This window comes from Rissa tridactyla, chromosome 5 (genome assembly GCF_028500815.1).
Source record: "Rissa tridactyla isolate bRisTri1 chromosome 5, bRisTri1.patW.cur.20221130, whole genome shotgun sequence".
Lineage (NCBI taxonomy): Eukaryota > Metazoa > Chordata > Aves > Charadriiformes > Laridae > Rissa > Rissa tridactyla.
Genome location: NC_071470.1, coordinates 710,878 through 729,503, shown reverse-complemented (window position 1 = coordinate 729,503; position 18,626 = coordinate 710,878). Strand labels below are relative to the sequence as shown.

The window sequence follows — 18,626 nt, the reverse complement described above, 5'->3', positions numbered from 1 at the left end:
CCTTTATGCATTAGTCTGTCCTGGTGTTTCAAAGCTGATGCTCTTGATGCTTCAGACATTTGTGGAAGATGGCTGCTATGCATATTTATCAGTTTACAACAGAAATGCTAAAGTCCATTAAAGTTCCCCAGTTATAAAAATGACGGATCTAAGAAAAGACAAGAACAAGTCTCTCCCATGTCAGGAGAGGGGGTCATTTTCTTGAGACTAGAACTTATTTTAAGACATACAGCGCATTCTATTTGAAGAATTAGCACTGCAGTACTAAACACTCACTAATAATTAGATACGCTTTCTCCACACCATATTTTTCCCACTAAACTGAATTAAAGAAACTTATTAAGAAATTAATTCAGTATAATTTCAATTAACCGCATTAATGAAATAATTATCCAATGGTTTAAAATGGTGGAGTGATGGCTTCTGAAGTTTACTTGCCCTCCGTGCGGCTGCGATGGTGCTTTCCTCGCAGAGATCTGCCTTTCGCACGCGATCCGTACAGCGCGTGGTCGGGAAAGGCACCTCTGGGGGGACGGGGGACATCCCTCCACTGCAGACTGCTGCCTCCAGAGCCAAGGGCTGTGGGTGGCCACCCGGCTACCACTGGCCGTTTGGCACACAGGCACATGCTGTATGTGCATCAGGGACATCAGACCGATACTGAAAAGTCTATGAGAAGTTGGCTCTATAGCTGTAAAATTTACTAGGTAACTGCTGGATATGAGCTTTCTTTTTAAATCACACTGAAGCTAGTGACACCTCTGCAGGAGATCTGCTTTTGGCCAGACCAAATGCCTTATGTCACCCATTACTCTCTCTGATTAGATCAGAGTTTGCCGTGGTACTTCAGTACCACAGAACCATAGAATCGCCCGGGTCGGAAGGGACCTTTCAGATCGTCGAGTCCAACCATCAGCCCAACACCAACAAAAACCATCACTAAACCAGCTCTCTGAGCACTACATCTACCCGTCTTTTAAATACCTCCAGAGATGGTGACTCCGCCACCAGAACACCTTCACCAGACTTTGCATCATCACTTTTTTCTTTCTTTTAAAGTAGTACACCTATAGCAGGGAAATTTGCTATCCATCTGTATTTTAATACAGTCAGAATCTGAGTGCAGACAGTGCCTCACTATGCAAAATACGTTTACCTTATGCTGTCCTCTCTCTCCTGAGAATATGCCAATGATTATTTCTTTTCTTTCTGGTTAATTCTTTGTCAGACTTCAGAAACCTTCTTCAGTAGATGTCAAGTCTGGGTAAACGTTTTTTCAGAAAAAAAGCATGCCTTGCATTAAATATTTGATGTGCAAACCCTCGCACACAGGAATAACTTTATTCTTTTGTGTATCTCCGCTAACTTGAATGAGCAAGGCACGTTAATGGTCACTTCAAGGTGGCTGGGCATGTTTCAGGGTTGGCAGGGTAACTTCATTACGACACGAGACCGGAGCTCCAGCAGTGAGCGGTTGCTGTTAAATGCCATTGCTAATCTCTAATCACCATTACTGGTGTCGGTGACGTTTAGTGACTTGGGCAGCGTCAACTCAAGCATCTGTGACACTTTAGGTGGGTCGCTGAGGTGAGTAACTCTCATCTTCATCAAACAGGACATTGCCTTGAACTTGTCCAAGCTGTAATGCTCCAGTGACACAGACTCGCCCTTATCCCCAGGCTAAGATGGAAACACTGGGGAAGGACGGCGGCATTTTACAAACCATATTCAAAAGTGTTCGTTCTCATCACAGTGCAGAGCAAACGCAACTTTGGCCCCTGCTCAGCTGCAGCAAGGCTGCAGAGCCCACCTCTGGGCCAGCGCTCTGAAAGGAGCCGCTTTCAGAATCCTCATAGGAGAGAAAAGTACGATTTCTTTTCTCCTTTTTTTTTTTAAACTTAAAATCTCTCAGGCCTCATTTTATCAGAAGTGAGACACCGTCTCGCTTGGCAATCAGCCAGTGAAAATCCCGTGCTTAGGGGTGAGTAGGTTTTGAAATGCTTCATCAGGTGGGAAGACCAGAGAGCTCCAGCTCCCGAACGGCACAGGCAGGGACCAGCGCACGCTGCTGGGTGGCACTGGGGTTTTGTTCGAGCGAGAACAGCACGCCCATCTGTAGGAGCTTACTATGAAAGAAAAATGTCCTGTTACTCGTCCAAGTCTCTGCCGCTACTAATATTCGGAAAAGTCAAATACCCATCATTCAGAATTATGATGACAAATACGAACTACTTCAAAACACTGCATTTGCCAAAACTTCTTCAGGTGCTCCTCGCTGCCTTTAACGACTGCTCTAGCTACAGCTTCTAATTTAGAAGTCTCTTGAAGTATTCAGGAAAGAGCAGCGGCTTCCATTACAATTTGGTTGAAGACAAATTGCTGATGACTAGAAGATAAGCAGCGTGTCACACTTGTTAGTCCTTAATGCTCAGAAAACATACTTTTTCAAATATAAAATGCAGTATTTAATTAACAAATTTAGATAAGCCTAAAATGTGGAACATACTTCACTACGGCTGGAGATGACCGTGCTGACAGTGTTGCATTAGCACGCGTAGCTAATGTGTTCACTGCACGCAAAACTCCTGTTCTTCTCTGGGACACAGGTTATGGTTTGAGGAGATTTTATTTCCCCCCCTTCTCTCCAAACGTGAAGTTTATATCTTTAATTTTTATTGAAAGCACTGTGGAATTGTCTCTCTGCTGGTTTTGTCTAAAAACTCATAAATATTAGCCACCAGAAATAAAGAACAAAATTCTTACTAGGATTGCCATCCAGATCTCTCACTGACCAGCAAGTCAACTTAGAAGTTTCACAGCAGATCACAGAAACAGAAATTTCACAGCAAAATTTATGGATTACAGTTTCAGAACTCTGTTCCTTTACTACAAGCATGTCGGCCATTGTCTGGCTGGGTTTTTATTTGTTTGGTTTTGCAATCTGTGCAGCATCACAGGTATCTCCAATTCAAACAATGAAGAGTTCATATTCTCACAGAACCGCTCCAGCACCTGCATGCAGAAAAAAGCAGACGCTTGTATGCTTGCGTGTGAGTGAGCCTTCTGAACGAGGTATAGAAAGCACAGCCCATTTCCAACCGAACAACAGCCTTTCACTTAAAAAAAAATAAAAAAATGAAGCAGCCTTTACTTACTAAATAGGCTTCAGTTAAATATATCCACTCAGGGGGGTGGAGAAGAGCGAAATCACACAGCAAAATTACCTAAATATTGCATGTTAGCTTACAACCTTCCAATATCTGTATCTTTGCTCATTACAGCAGGTGCCTGTCTCTCTCGGTCACCATCCTGGTCTCAGAGAGAAGTGACCTGACCACGGAAAGATCAAGAGAGAAAGGACAGAATGCCATCAATTGCACAACACTGCAGGGATGATATTCAGAATAAAACTGTTGAGGCACCCCAGCTGATGTCTTCATAAAACCCAGAACCAAACCCTTACTCATTGTCCTCAAGAACAGCGAATGCAGCCCCAATTAAAAGTCCTACATCTGGGGCAACTGTAAGTTAACGCTTTTTTTTTTCGGCCATTCTCTCTCCTTTGGAACTCATTAATGCAGCGCCGTTACTCTTCTCCTGCAGATCTTCTTTTATTATCACAGCATCAAAATAACTGCCTTATCTGCAAAGTCCTTCTTTTTTTCTTCTTCTTCATTTGGCAATTTTTTGTATACTTCTACAGTTTGCAAGATTTTACTATGAGTACTGCAGATTCACTTTCAAGTATCTATAAAGAACATACTTATTTCCTCACTGGAGTTTCTGCGTAATCCAGATTACAAATTACAACTGCATACATCTGCTGGTTTCTTTCTTTCCTCTGTTGACTGTCAGACCTAATCCTGTTTAGGATAAATTAAATCACTCTAAAGGCTCCAGGGACTATATTGCTTAGACACTGACTAAAAATGGCAAAATTGCTTAAAGAGCCCTTCATGTAGAGAGACAACATTTTCTGCTTAGGCCAGACCTTCTATTTCAGCGTTTTCACCTGTAAGTTTATTTTGGCTTTTTTTCTTCTACTGTAAAAGCAAAAATCTTAATTCTTATTAATGTAGTCCTGTTTCCAGCCTGAAAGCTCTGCATATTCCACTGACCTTTTTTATGCCCATACTTTCTTTACTGAGTCTTCTGCACACGGCATCTTCTACCAGACAGCATCATCTCCTACCAGACAGCATCATCTCCTACCAGACAGCATCATCTCCCACCAGACAGCATCATCTCCTACCAGACAGCATCATCTCCTACCAGACAGCATCATCTCCCACCAGACAGCATCATCTCCTACCAGACAGCATCATCTCCCACCAGACAGCATCATCTCCCACCAGACAGCATCATCTCCCACCAGACAGCATCATCTCCCACCAGACAGCATCTCCTACCAGACAGCATCATCTCCCACCAGACAGCATCATCTCCTACCAGACAGCATCTCCTACCAGACAGCATCATCTCCTACCAGACAGCATCTCCTACCAGACAGCATCATCTCCCACCAGACAGCATCATCTCCCACCAGACAGCATCTCCCACCAGACAGCATCTCCCACCAGACAGCATCATCTCCCACCAGACAGCATCATCTCCTACAAGACAGCATCATCTCCTACCAGACAGCATCTCCTACCAGACAGCATCATCTCCAACCAGACAGCATCATCTCCTACAAGACAGCATCACCTCCTACCAGACAGCATCATCTCCTACCAGACAGCATCTCCTACCAGACAGCATCTCCTACCAGACAGCATCATCTCCTACCAGACAGCATCATCTCCTACCAGACATCATCTCCTACCAGACAGCATCATCTCCTACCAGACAGCATCTCCTACCAGACAGCATCATCTCCCACCAGACAGCATCATCTCCCACCAGACAGCATCATCTCCTACAAGACAGCATCACCTCCTGCCAGACAGCATCACCTCCTGCCAGACAGCATCATCTCCTACCAGACAGCATCATCTCCTACAAGACAGCATCATCTCCCACCAGACAGCATCATCTCCCACCAGACAGCATCATCTACCAGACAGCATCTCCTACCAGACAGCATCATCTCCCACCAGACAGCATCATCTCCTACAAAACAGCATCATCTCCCACCAGACAGCATCATCTCCCACCAGACAGCATCATCTCCTACAAAACAGCATCATCTCCCACCAGACAGCATCATCTCCCACCAGACAGCATCATCTCCCACCAGACAGCATCATCTCCTACCAGACAGCATCTCCTACCAGACAGCACCATCTCCTACCAGACTGCATCTCCTACCAGACAGCATCATCTCCTACAAGACAGCATCATCTCCTACCAGACAGCATCTCCTACCAGACAGCATCATCTCCTACCAGACAGCATCATCTCCTACCAGACAGCACCTCCCACCAGACAGCATCTCCCACCAGACAGCATCATCTCCTACCAGACAGCATCATCTCTCACCAGACAGCATCTCCTACCAGACTGCATCTCCTACCAGACAGCATCATCTCCTACAAGACAGCATCTTCTACCAGACAGCATCATCTCCTACCAGACAGCATCTCCTACCAGACAGCATCATCTCCTACCAGACAGCATCATCTCCTACCAGACAGCATCTTCTACCAGACAGCATCTCCTACCAGACAGCATCATCTCCAACCAGACAGCATCTTCTACCAGACAGCATCTCCTACCAGACAGCATCACCTCCTACGAGACAGCATCATCTCCTACCAAACAGCATTATCTCCCACCAGACAGCATCTCCTACCAGACAGCATCATCTCCTACCAGACAGCATCTTCTACCAGACAGCATCTCCTACCAGACAGCATCACCTCCTACCAGACAGCATCACCTCCTACCAGACAGCATCTTCTACCAGACATCATCTCCTACCAGACAGCATCATCTCCTACCAGACAGCATCTCCTACCAGACAGCATCATCTCCTACCAGACAGCATCTCCTACCAGACAGCATCTCCTACCAGACAGCATCACCTCCTACCAGACAGCATCACCTCCTACCAGACAGCATCACCTCCTACCAGACAGCATCTTCTACCAGACATCATCTCCTACCAGACAGCATCATCTCCTACCAGACAGGATCTCCTACCAGACAGCATCATCTCCTACCAGACAGCATCATCTCCTACCAAACAGCATCTCCTACCAGACAGCATCATCTCCTACCAAACAGCATCATCTCCTACCAGACAGCATCATCTCCTACCAGACAGCATCATCTCCTACCAAACAGCATCTCCTACCAGACAGCATCTCCTACCAGACAGCATCATCTCCTACCAGACAGCATCATCTCCTACCAGACAGCATCATCTCCAACCAGACAGCATCTTCTACCAGACATCATCTCCTACCAGACAGCATCATCTCCTACCAGACAGCATCTTCTACCAGACAGCATCTCCTACCAGACAGCATCATCTCCAACCAGACAGCATCTTCTACCAGACAGCATCTCCTACCAGACAGCATCACCTCCTACCAGACAGCATCATCTCCTACCAAACAGCATCATCTCCTACCAGACATCATCTCCTACCAGACAGCATTATCTCCCACCAGACAGCATCTCCTACCAGACAGCATCATCTCCTACCAGACAGCATCTTCTACCAGACAGCATCTCCTACCAGACAGCATCACCTCCTACCAGACAGCATCACCTCCTACCAGACAGCATCTTCTACCAGACATCATCTCCTACCAGACAGCATCATCTCCTACCAGACAGCATCTCCTACCAGACAGCATCATCTCCTACCAGACAGCATCATCTCCTACCAAACAGCATCTCCTACCAGACAGCATCTCCTACCAGACAGCATCATCTCCTACCAGACAGCATCATCTCCTACCAGACAGCATCATCTCCTACCAGACAGCATCTTCTACCAGACATCATCTCCTACCAGACATCATCTCCTACCAGACATCATCACCTCCTACCAGACAGCAGCACTAGTTAATGGGAGAAAAGCCCTTCTTGCTGGCCCTGCTTTCAGTGTGGAAGAATTCCCACAAAAGATTCCAATGCTACCAATACACCTGCTCTAAGTCCAACGACTCTCCAGCATTTACGCCCTTGGAAGGCAGCAATCAGCATCACATCTGTCCCTTACTTGAACTTGAGGGAACAGAAAGAGAAGTTTTATAATGGTATTCATGCTAATGATTTGCGTCAGCGATAGAACTTACAACCATTGTATTTTAATAAGGTGTGTCAAAAATTACATTGCAACAGCAGAAAAATCATTAGAGCAGCTGCTACTGAAAGACCAAACGTTGAAGAATTTCTTCTCCTAAGAAGATTCACCAGAAGCTGTTCAGTGTCTCCTCAAGCAGCTTCTGAAGTCCTTCCGAGTTTTAAAACAGAATGCCTTTTCCATTACAGAAACTGCACCAATAGACATTTTTGCTCACAAACAGGATGTCAAACATCAATTATTGTAAACATTCATTTGAATTCCCCCCCTACGGTTTTTGCATTTTCTTTTAGGTTTGTGGAGTCTAACAGCAGCTTTCCCTGAGCTCAGCTACTGTGATAAATTATTGAAGATTCAAAGTGAAGAGACAGTTTAGTTTCTCAACACATTAGAGTTAATTCTGAAGTCAGTAAAATTACAACACTTTATACCACTTAAAATCTGGTACAGGTGTTTTAAGTGTTTACCTGCAATTCTGGATGCCTTTGGAATACTGTTTTTTTTAAATTGGAAGCGAGTAGTATAAAATTGTTAAGGCTGTCAAATTTTTTTAAATGGCTGGAACTTGTGACTCTGCAACCAAACTACAACTAGTAGATTATTGGAGTAAATTTAAAAACTAAGAATTCAAGATGAGATAGTTTTATGACATGCTTCCTATTACCGCTTATTTCTCTCTCTCAGCTAACATAAAGTGCATTTATAAACAAAACAATTAGTAGTGTTACAAATACCAAACATTAACATCTATCCCAGACATCCCATACTTTCTATCTCCCGGGTTTCAGTTCCACAAGAGACTGACTCGTTCCTCCTCTCTGGCATTAAACATTAGAGTCTCTTGTGGCTGGGATGTTACGCGCCGTGATGAACAATGCTTAGAAACATAGACTCTCCCATGCTTTTCCCTGGAAAGATAAATGGAGAAAAGGGAAACGGAGAAAAGGGAATGAAAGACTGCAGTTACTTCTCCTAATATAAACTGGCAAATGCTCAAAGTACCACTCTGAGATTTCAGATACACTATAAGAATCTAGCAACACAATAAATTTTCTACAATTAGAAAGAATGCCATTTAAAAAGCATGATTTTGATTGCATAACAAATGTAATTGTAAGCTTAGGTCTTGAAAACACACAATACTGCTCTTTCTCACAGGCAAACATTTCTCCTTGTGTTATTACTTGCCGTTAGTTTCCCAGCGAGATGTCTCCCCACGCGCACATTTGTATAAGTTTGTATTTTCCTACAATAAGCGACTCTTGTTTTTCCCTCCGTCAGCCTGGGAGCGACCTGCTTGTGGCAAAACAGCAAAGGCAGAGCTTGCATTTGCAATGGCTGACTAAGCCTGCAGTCATACAACGCCTGATCCCTCCTTCGTGGGCAAGAAAGCTCCCTGACGCTCTGGATGGCGCTGGACACCTTCTCCAGGGAGCAGGGATGGAGCCTGGGAGAGCCACCGTGGGAAAGCGCCGAGCTGGGCCGTGTCCTCCGCAGGGGCTCCCAGCAGCCACCAGCGCCTGCCTGCCTCAGCTCTCCTCCGCTCTCCTGCGGCGGTGTGCTCCCCTGCCCAGACGCCAGCCTGACCGGTACCTCCAGTAACTCTGCCCAAGCGATGACCGCCCGTGGTGGTCACAATGGGTGCAGGTAGTTGTGACGGCTGCACCGGGCTCAACGTGGTTTCCAGGAGACAGATAACAACACAATAGCCAAGGGCCAACTTGAGCAATGCCGGTACTGTGGTCAATATGCAAATACGACTATAGGTCAATCATCTCACCCCCATAAATAGTGAACAGCCCAAAAGCTCTTTGAGCTCTCCTGCACAGCAGCGGCTGCACGCCAGGGTCTCCCCTCAAGGAGGAACGCTGCTCAAGGTTACATTTACTTCTCGAGATGGGGAGACTCCTTGCCACAACAGATCCTCAGTAAGCGACTGATAGCATGTAAACTTTGAAATCTTAGCTAAGTGATATAAAGGACTGACTGCACGTATCTAATCCTTTAGAAATAAACTGTTGACCAAGTCTGAGACTAGGACTGGATCCAGCCGCACCCAGACTCCTCTCTGAGGAGTTTAGAAAGCTGGGGGTCCTTTCTGAACCTCGTGACTCAACGGGAGGGTCCCCCTGACAGCTCTGTCTGACCCTGTCCTCGGTGCAGTAAATAACTAAGTGTGCCTTGCCATCCCAAATCTTGTTTAAACACTGTTGCATTTACCATGAAACTTTGTTAAATCTCTGTTTTATATCAATAAATGTATTGCTGCTTCTCTCTATGAGTAAAGTGCATCGCTTCCACCCGCAACATCTACAAAATGTCAAGTTGCTCCCATTTGCGCGGTCTGCAGCCCTTTTCTGAGCTGGATGGGAGCAGACGGACCACGCTCGTCCAGCCAGGCACTGCTGTCAGCTGGGAGACTGCAGACCTCTCCCCCGGCCTCTGCTCTGCGAGTGGTTTCCACCTCCACGCCAACCACCAGACAATTCCCCGCTCTGCTTCAGTCTACAATCAAATAGCTTACATCACTGATTTTTTTTTTTGAGGTTTATCTACCTCCTTGCATGTTTCCACACTCAGCATCAACATCTTGTACTCAGAAAGTGGCTTCTCTGGCCAGAGTGGCTGAGGTGCCCGTTGCCCCCAGAGGAACCTTCCCGGCACGCTATGTGGCCCAGCCCGGAGCCTTCCAACGCCCAAGACATCACGTCACGGCATGGTTTGCAATTCCATGTTCCTCAGGCACTGAGAAGTTGTGGTGCAACTTGTCAGCGTGTTTATAACACAATGCTGAGGAGCTCCATTGCGCGCCAGAGGGGCATGCGGAGAAACTTTAGGACAAAAGACACTTACTCGGAAAAGAATGAAAGACCAGGACGTAGAAACAAACTGGTGAATCTGAGAGTACAGCAGCACGATTTCATACCACTTAATACCAATTTTGTAGTTAAACAATTTATCCCGACATTTATCAAGTTTTTATCCCCTCCAAATCAGTGCTGTTCTGCTGTTCCCAAGACTTGACTAAACCACCAATACTAATAATGCAAACCCTTTCCTTCTTTTGTCTGTCTTTGCATTGTACAAACTTAAATGCCTTCAAACTCCCTGTCATTAACCACATATGAAACAGCTCTAAGGATATATAATCACATAACTCAACAAGGTACTCGCAGTACGTCTTCTGTAAGTAAAGCTCCTATCATACGCCAACAGTATGGCAAATGTTCCTATCATTTAAGAATAATCTAACAATTTTTAGGAAAGAGCATGCACTCTAGTTTGCTTAAGCTGAGGTTAAGTAAAAATTACCAACGTGTGATATATTCAATTCAAAATAAACTGGCTTGGAAATTATATCTGCTTTGATATATTTTGTAAAATATTTTGTTTATTAATTCTTAAATGCCTGTTTCTCCCCTATCACCCTCTCAAATTGTTGGTGTGGAAGAAACGTATCTCAGAAACTTCCCTCTTGATTTTCATGGCTTATAACCATACTTGTGGCAGTGGAATGAGTGCATTTAGTCTGTATTTTAAAACACTAAATAGAAACATGCCAAGCAATCCCGAGAGAAAATTGCTTCACCTTCCTTTTGCTTTCTCCTTCTTTGTCCATGTCCTGTGCCGAAGGTCCTGTAACCTCCTTTGTAGCGGAAAACTCAAAGGCACCGTCATTTTCTTTCTTTTACACGCTTTATCAGCCCCAGGCACCTTGGGCTTTCCGTTGGTAATAAAGGTGTTTTCTTTTTTTCAGGAGGATTATTTCCTGCAATTGCCACATCACCTGTCTCCTGAAGTCTCCTGCCTCACCGCTTTCATTTTTTGTTCCCTTCCCACTGCATCTTTTCTCTTTCTAACCCGCCCTAACTGCACCAGCAAACGCGCTCACACTCATAAAATAAATCGCAGTAGATAAGCGGGTTATTTTGTACACAAACATGCAAACCACACACGGTCTGGCAGAAGTATCGGGCTCAGCTCCAAGCAGTTAATTCTCACTAAATGCCACACAGTTCTTAGCTCTTTAGAGTAACGCAGGAATAAAGGGATGAAGACACCAGTTTGTGCCTCCAGACAGTTAGTTTAAACTAGAGTCTCTTTTAATATTTCTTGTATTTTGTTCTTATAAGTACAGTGTTAAATGTAAGTCCGCCAATCTCTCCGTCTCTCTGTCACACACAAACACCAGAAATAAATCAGTCCCTCGCCTCAGCAGCTTGCCAGCAGCTCCTCTATTCAGTCCTTAAGACACACTACAAGACTTTCCTTTTCTATTTATTGCTACCCGTATTCTGTTTTTTCACATTTTCTGGTACTAACACTGTAAAAATACAATTATTTCTCAAGTACCTTGAGAAAACAATATACATTCAGGTAGCGTCCCTTATATAATCTAGCTTACATCACACAATAACACAGACATATTTAATGCATAAATCAACAGCACAATACAATCACTTTAGAAAGAGAGGTTTTCTGTAATGCTGACCTTTGCCATGGAGAGAAACAGAAGAGGGCACAAGTCAAGACGAGTGCAAGTTACCAAGGAGAACACAGTACAAATAACCCCTCTCATTAATTTAAGCCCAGAAAATCAAAAAGTCTGGCTACCTTTTAAGTTTCATCTATAAAAATCAGCAATATCAAACTTGGCTTCTGTGTTCTCAACAATAATTCATAGCTTTCGAAAGGAGGACTTACCTACTTTCTTTTTAATACAAAATATATCTTTCTAATACCAAAATTGGGAAAGAAGAGGCATTGGTTGACCCGGCTTTTCAGTATGAAATTCTCTCTTTACAAAGCTGACCACACATCTGGATTTATGCCTCTATTACTTTATATCAGATCACCCAGAAAAAAAAAGGTACCAAAGGGGCACTGCTCCATTTATGTTAAGTATCTTTTCGACATATTACATCGTCAACATCCAAAGAAGAATCCTATGAGAATTCAAAGGAGAGGGGGAAAAAAACCAAGCAAAGAACCCAAAAAAACCTTTTTAAAATCAGTAACTTCCAGGAGCTACAAAATGTGCAAAAAGATGTTGTTCTTGTTGGGCAGGTCACAGAAGTGTTTCCTTCATGGTGACGGAGTGCAGAGCTCTCCTCATAAAGACCTATCAGTGTATCGTAACCGCTCTCGCTCCATCCCACCACTGCTCTGCTCCCTGACTTTTGCACAGGCAAGACCAAAAGGACTGAACTTGCAGCTCTGGAGCCAGCTCTGTTATTGACTTCGCCGACAGCACATGCAGGAACGGAAGGAAATTCCCTCAGGAAGGAAAATTCACTTTTTGATGCTTTCATTTCTGGCTGACAGTGCTCCGGAGCAGCCGACATCAAGGCACACCTCGCCTTACGCATGCAAAGTTCTCCAGCCACCAGCCTGAGAACTCAGGAGACACCACTGCTGCACGTGAGCTTCACCAGAAACACCATCTGGCCTTCTTGGGGCCATACTTCTTCTGGCGTGCAAGACCTTTGGCTAACAAGATCTTGTATAGCAAGTCCCAGCTAAGAATTTGTATTTAGGGCTGAATTAATGTTCCCTGGGGAAAAAAAAAGCCAGGTAATGTGTTCCAAATGTAGTCAATTCGTTTCAGGATCTTTGAGGACACTTGTTTAAGGTACTAAGGCTACAGCAGATGAATGAGAAGAGCAGCGGTAACCCCTCATGAAGAAAACGTTCTTGGAAATACCATTGGGCACGTGACCTGTCCACTTACTATCTGTATTTTGTACAACAATAGCTGCCACTTGAGCCCAAGTCATGGTAATGCCAAATCACTTTGTGACATAAAGGATTACATTTTTTGCCAAAACTGACATCATTTGCTCAGACTCTGGTTTGCAACTAGCTTTTGTGAACTGTGAGAAACACTTCTTTCCTTGCAGGCTCTTCAGAGGTTGTGACCTTAGAGTGAGCAGGTCACGGCAAGTCCTGCAGAGCTCGTACCTACTGGTTTTCAGCTGATGTTGTGTGTTTGTCATTTGTGTATGAACATCTGCTGTGATAATTGACTGGGAAAGGCAGTTCATGTGCTTAGTATGTGGAATTAGCGTCACCTTTTTTAACTTCTCTGCAACCATTTGGATGAGATTGATTTGTTGTCAGTTTTTTGTCGTTGAAGGGGACATAAAAGGAGCCAGGGAGAAAAATCCCTGTACCACCCAGGGATCTTCCCACCCTTCAGGACGTGAAACCAAGACTACCTGCAGAAAAGCAAGCAACCAGAATACATACCTGCCTTGTCTTCAGGGAGCTCACCTGAATACGGCAGAATGCGATTCACAGAGCAAGACACAAGACAAGCCGATACAAAGGCACAAACCTCATTTTATCCCACCTGGAAGAGTTTCTGCCCACTGGCTTTTCCGAACCTCCTCCAGTAGTGCCAAGCAGGACACACCTCTCCAACGTTTGGTTACAGAGAAAAGTACGTTACCAATTCACTGACACCAGATCCACTTCGTATTATCTGGCAAAGCACTCAAATACGCCAGGGTCCCTCCATCTCACCTAACAACTGTTTGGATGCAATCATAATAATGCTTTTGTCTTCTACAGCAAGACCTCCTCCCTTGTATAAAAGACTACTGCTAAAGCCACTCCAAGGCGCCCACAAATGCTTAACGTGCTACCTACGCGCACACACGATTCTTCCTCCCTACAACACCACCTCTTTCCAAACGATAATTTTCTTGCAGTGCAAGATAAAAAAAAAAAAGACCCAGTTAAATCATAATGCGTTTTTCTTCTATACTTCCAACAAGATGTATTTGTAAAACAAAACGTTTGGCTGATTTTAAGGACTGTGAAAGCTTGTTTTAACATAACAGTCGTGGGTGGACTCTTATGGTATTTTTCCTCCCTGCTCTGTCCTTTAGCTACAGGCAGCTGAAGAGCACTGCAGAAGTGAGCCGTCAGTGAACTACCGAACGCCATCCACTTGCACAGACATTTTCCTGGAGATCTGGTACCTCCAGCAACTGCGTGAGTGATGAACAACATGTCCATGAAATGTACATAATTAATCAACAATTGAATCTGCCTTTTTTTTTTTTTAACGTGAGGAGAGGGAAGAAGTGTGGATTAAAGGATTGAAGACTGTGAATATCTCACAACAATGGAAGTTCCTTCCTGCTGCAGGAACGGTCTTTCTTAACCACCTCTCGTGACTGCAACTACCACGTCACCTCCCGGACCGAGAATGCTGCTCGCACTGCCAGCACACCCAGGAGTTCATGCAGCTGCTGCCAGACACTGGAGCAGAGCAAGTACCGACGGAGCAAACTGGGAAATCTCACTCCACCACTGTTGGTATAGTTTCCCTAGAAACAGCGAACTATAGCTAGTGAGGAGAATGACTGACTCCTTTAGCTCATTGTATGGGAATTCTTTCCTCCTTTTCCCCTCAACAAAAATCTCACCAGCATTATAGTTTCACCGTTATTTTCTATAATGTTATTTTATTCATTGGAAAGAAGATAAGATGACTAAAAATGGAAGCATCCAAAGCCAACAGTGAATGATATCTCGAAATACTAATTAGTGAATATTTGATATGACTGACGATATTTAAGGGACTGTATTTTTCTCAATCCAACGCCAACAGTGTTTCACCTAACTTGCATTTGGTGAGTTTCATTTAGCAGCATTTAACCTCACTTCTTCATATTCTGACATTCCAAAGCTCCCAGTTTTAGACAATGACTAAGGAAAATATGAAATAAACAAATTCATCTTTCTTTCTTCCTACAACAAGAAAAAAAGCCTTAAGGTATTAAACCAAGTTTTATTTTATAAAAACACCGAGTTATCCATCACTGTGTCTGACCGGAGTATTCTTTCTGTCTAAAGTTTGCTATTGTGTTGCTTAACATTTTAGAAAACAAACAAGAAATATGAATCATTGTTTCAGTAGCAGGCAGCAACTATCTTTCAATCCTTGCTAACACATGGGAAATGAATTCATTCTGTACGGAAAGCACTGTCTTACTCCGCTGGGGCTGTTTGTCAGTTCTTCCAGAGTGACACTAAATCAAGTGGCAAAGCACTGTAATGTAAATCACAGCCTAATTTACTTGTCACTGTGTTGTGACACTTGGTTAAAAATGCTTTTTAATTGCAAGGATAAATTATACATTAACAATTCTTAGTGGCAGTCTCAATACTACATCAGATTATTTCAGTCTAGAGAAAGGAGCTGAACAACTACGCAACCTCAAGCTACGACAGAATATTTTTGTTGTTCGGATTGATGGTGTTGGTCTTGTTGCGATGATGAGTTCTGTCCCCCACAAAAACAAAAGACATAATCAGTCTTTTATATTCAGTAACTCATAAAGAAAAAGTACTCTCTTTTCCTGAACCTTTCAGATCACTCCAGCTTCTCGCTCGCGAATTATTAGTCAGACTCCCTAAAGTAATACGAACCGGTTCTCAGTCATGCTGAAAAATAAGCCTCTCTTTCTCCTATAATCTGGGTCGGGGAAACGATTGAAGGTAGATCAAACTATGTCTATAAAAAAAAAAAAAAGTTGTTGAATAATTGTTAGTGATTTTGAGCATCTCCACCTCTGGGATTGCAATTCTCCCTACACAAACAAGGTTTCGTCTGTTGGAAGCTGGACCTGGCACCTCCTGCAGCTAGTGGCCAGCGAGCAATGACCAGTGGTCAATGTGAGCTCGTGCCCTACAGGTAAAGGGCTCCTCACTGCAATTACTCCTGTCAGACCAGAACAAAGCACTTTGTAGCATTTAAAAGTCAATCCTATGCCTCACCTGTATATTGCCTTTTGTATATGCTATTCCTTCTGCTCCAGGGAGACCTCAGCCCCTGCCAGTCCCTCAAGGGGCTCCAGGAAAGCTGGGGAGGGACTCTGGAGCAGCGAGGGGAGCCGTGGGACGAGGGGGAAGGGTTTTCCACTGACAGAGGGGAGACTGAGATGAGATCTGAGGCAGAAATTCTTGGCTGTGAGGGCGGTGAGCCCCTGGCCCAGGGTGCCCAGAGAAGCTGTGGCTGCCCCATCCCTGGAGGGGTTCAAGGCCAGGTTGGACGGGGCTTGGAGCAACCTGGGCTGGTGGGAGGTGTCCCTGCCCAGGGCAGGGGGTGCCACTGGGGGGGCTTTAAGGTCCCTTCCCACCCAAACCAGTCTGTGATTCTATTTCTTATAAATTAATTTCCATGATTTATACTGCTAGCAAGCTGCCCTCCTCTTTACTGACTTTTTTTTAATGATACCGAACAGACTTAAAAATCAGGAGGCAGATTTCCTATAATAATTAGGTACCTAAATAGCATGTAGGAGCTTAGAAGACTTCTTAAAAAGTACATAACCATCACTGAAATATGTAAGTGCTGACACCTAATTCACTAATTGTGTCCTGAAACACAGTTGGTTGGTATTAGGTTGTAAATTATTGTTCCTGGCACGCATAGTAAATCTGCTTATTAGAATTCCCTTTCTGAATATTTATGCAAAGTCTGCAGCCCCCTATGCATAAGAGATCTGTATTATCACACAGAGTAACTTGGCAGTTTCAAAGAAACCTAACATAATTAAATCAAACCCAATCAGAAATGAAAGAACGTACAACCGCACAAGGGGCTGACACCCCGAACTTCCACAAAGCTGTGGGGATAGAGGCATCCAGCGCAGTACAATGCCAAGCTCCAAAATACTGATTTAGAAAGTCTTTTAAAAACACGACTTGTGTTTGTATTTTTAACTATGTTGTCCAACTAAAATCTTTAATATTAAACAGATTAGCCCTTGGGCATTTCTGTGGCATCTCTACTTTTTGGAGTGTATTTTAAGCGTGCCTTCAATACAATTCGGTATTTTGTAGGGTAGAAACAGCATGGGAACCCCCAAGACACAGACTCCAGCTGCCTATTACCTGAAAAACTGTTTAATCTACTTCATAAACTGGTCAAACATCATCTTCAAGGATTCTTTACCCCTTTTTTACTGCTCTGACAGGCTATTTCTGCATGATTTTTATTTCTAAAGACCTCTTCCACATTTCCAACTTGATGTATTCCTGAGCACTTTGTAATTCTGGGGGCTCTTTTCTGCAGTTGTGCTGGATGGTTGAAGGTTGGGGTTTCTCTTTTCTGACTGCCAAAACACAAGAGAAACTTCCCACGGCCTGCGGCGTGCTCGCCCTCCCATCCGCTCAGCCCCCAGCTCCTCGGCAGGGCTCGGGAAGAGGGGACCAGGGCACAGCGCTGCCGGCATGCCACAGGGCTGAGCTGCCACCTCCTTTTTTCTCTTTCCTCATCAAATTACAGTCACACACGGCTTTTTGTGCTGAATCGCATTAGCAGATTGCAATTATTTAATGATCTGATGAGACTAGGTGTTTTTATTCAGCTGTCACTTCCAGGTGATGAGCTCCCTTTTTAGAGGAGACATCCTTAAGCGCTAGCTAAAACACCTTATGTATTTTTGTATAATATGGTTTCATTTCAATTCCTAGCTCCTTACTTCAAGAAAATTCAGTTCGTTGTAGTGATGAACCATCCCAACTTTGCAATTCAGTTATTAGTATGTGCAGCTGTAGGGGCTTTTGGGTACCATGAGTAGAAAATCTGTGCCCGTCATTTTCAGATGTACTTCCACATTGTCAATTCTGCAAACAGTTGTGATTGCAATGCACAGATGTAATGGAGCTTGTGCCGCATGACTAAAGGAAAAAAATGTGGAAAATTAGAACAATATTTGTAGAAATCAGGTAACGACAATTCTGAGGCCAACAACAAAATTTACAATATGATCAGAATATACTATAGCTGAGTTCTACACAGAAGTCAAATGTCTTAATACCGATTTGACAGTATTAAAGGAGTTTGTAAATGGCTGCATATCCATATCGATAACAGCTTCACAGCCCTTTATAATGAAACAGAGACAGATAAAATTTAAATCAAAAACTATAATAATTTACTCTCATTAGGAATTTTCAAAATACTTTCCAAGTAACTGACTTTTTTTTCCCCTTGGGGAGAATTTCAGGTTGATGTAGTAGAAAGTGGAAAATGTAAATTTTTTTTCTTAAGAGTTGTTTTAAATTAAACACAAGTATTTTAGATCACCGAAGAACCTGGAACATTTTGTTTGAAGTCATAGCAACTTCACTCTCTTCCTTGCAAGTCTGGCAGTATTGCCAGATGCCATATTCCATTAGCTGATGCTTTAAATTCACTTTTTTGAATTCTTTCTATTTTGAATGCAAAAAAGTATCATTTTTTCCCATTATAAGTTTTGTGGGGATGTTTTTAAGTACTTTGTTAAGTATTGTTAGCAAGCTGCTGCCACTTTCTTTTTCTTCCCCTCCTCAATTTTTTTAAATCTTT

At 43.6% G+C, this 18,626-nt stretch overlaps 1 protein-coding gene across 2 annotated transcripts in view; it reads right to left on the bottom strand.

Moving 5' to 3' along the window:
* Positions 1-18,626, bottom strand: part of GALNTL6 (polypeptide N-acetylgalactosaminyltransferase like 6) — a 451,077-nt gene that overhangs the window by 399,091 nt on the left and 33,360 nt on the right. Inside the window, exon 2 of one of the 2 annotated variants that reach the window (XM_054204218.1) lies at positions 12,680-12,710. The exons of the other annotated variant lie outside the window; for it this stretch is intronic. Within the exon in view, the coding sequence (XP_054060193.1) occupies positions 12,680-12,710 (31 nt within the window). The remainder of the gene's footprint in view (positions 1-12,679; positions 12,711-18,626) is intronic. 2 annotated transcript variants of the gene reach the window in all.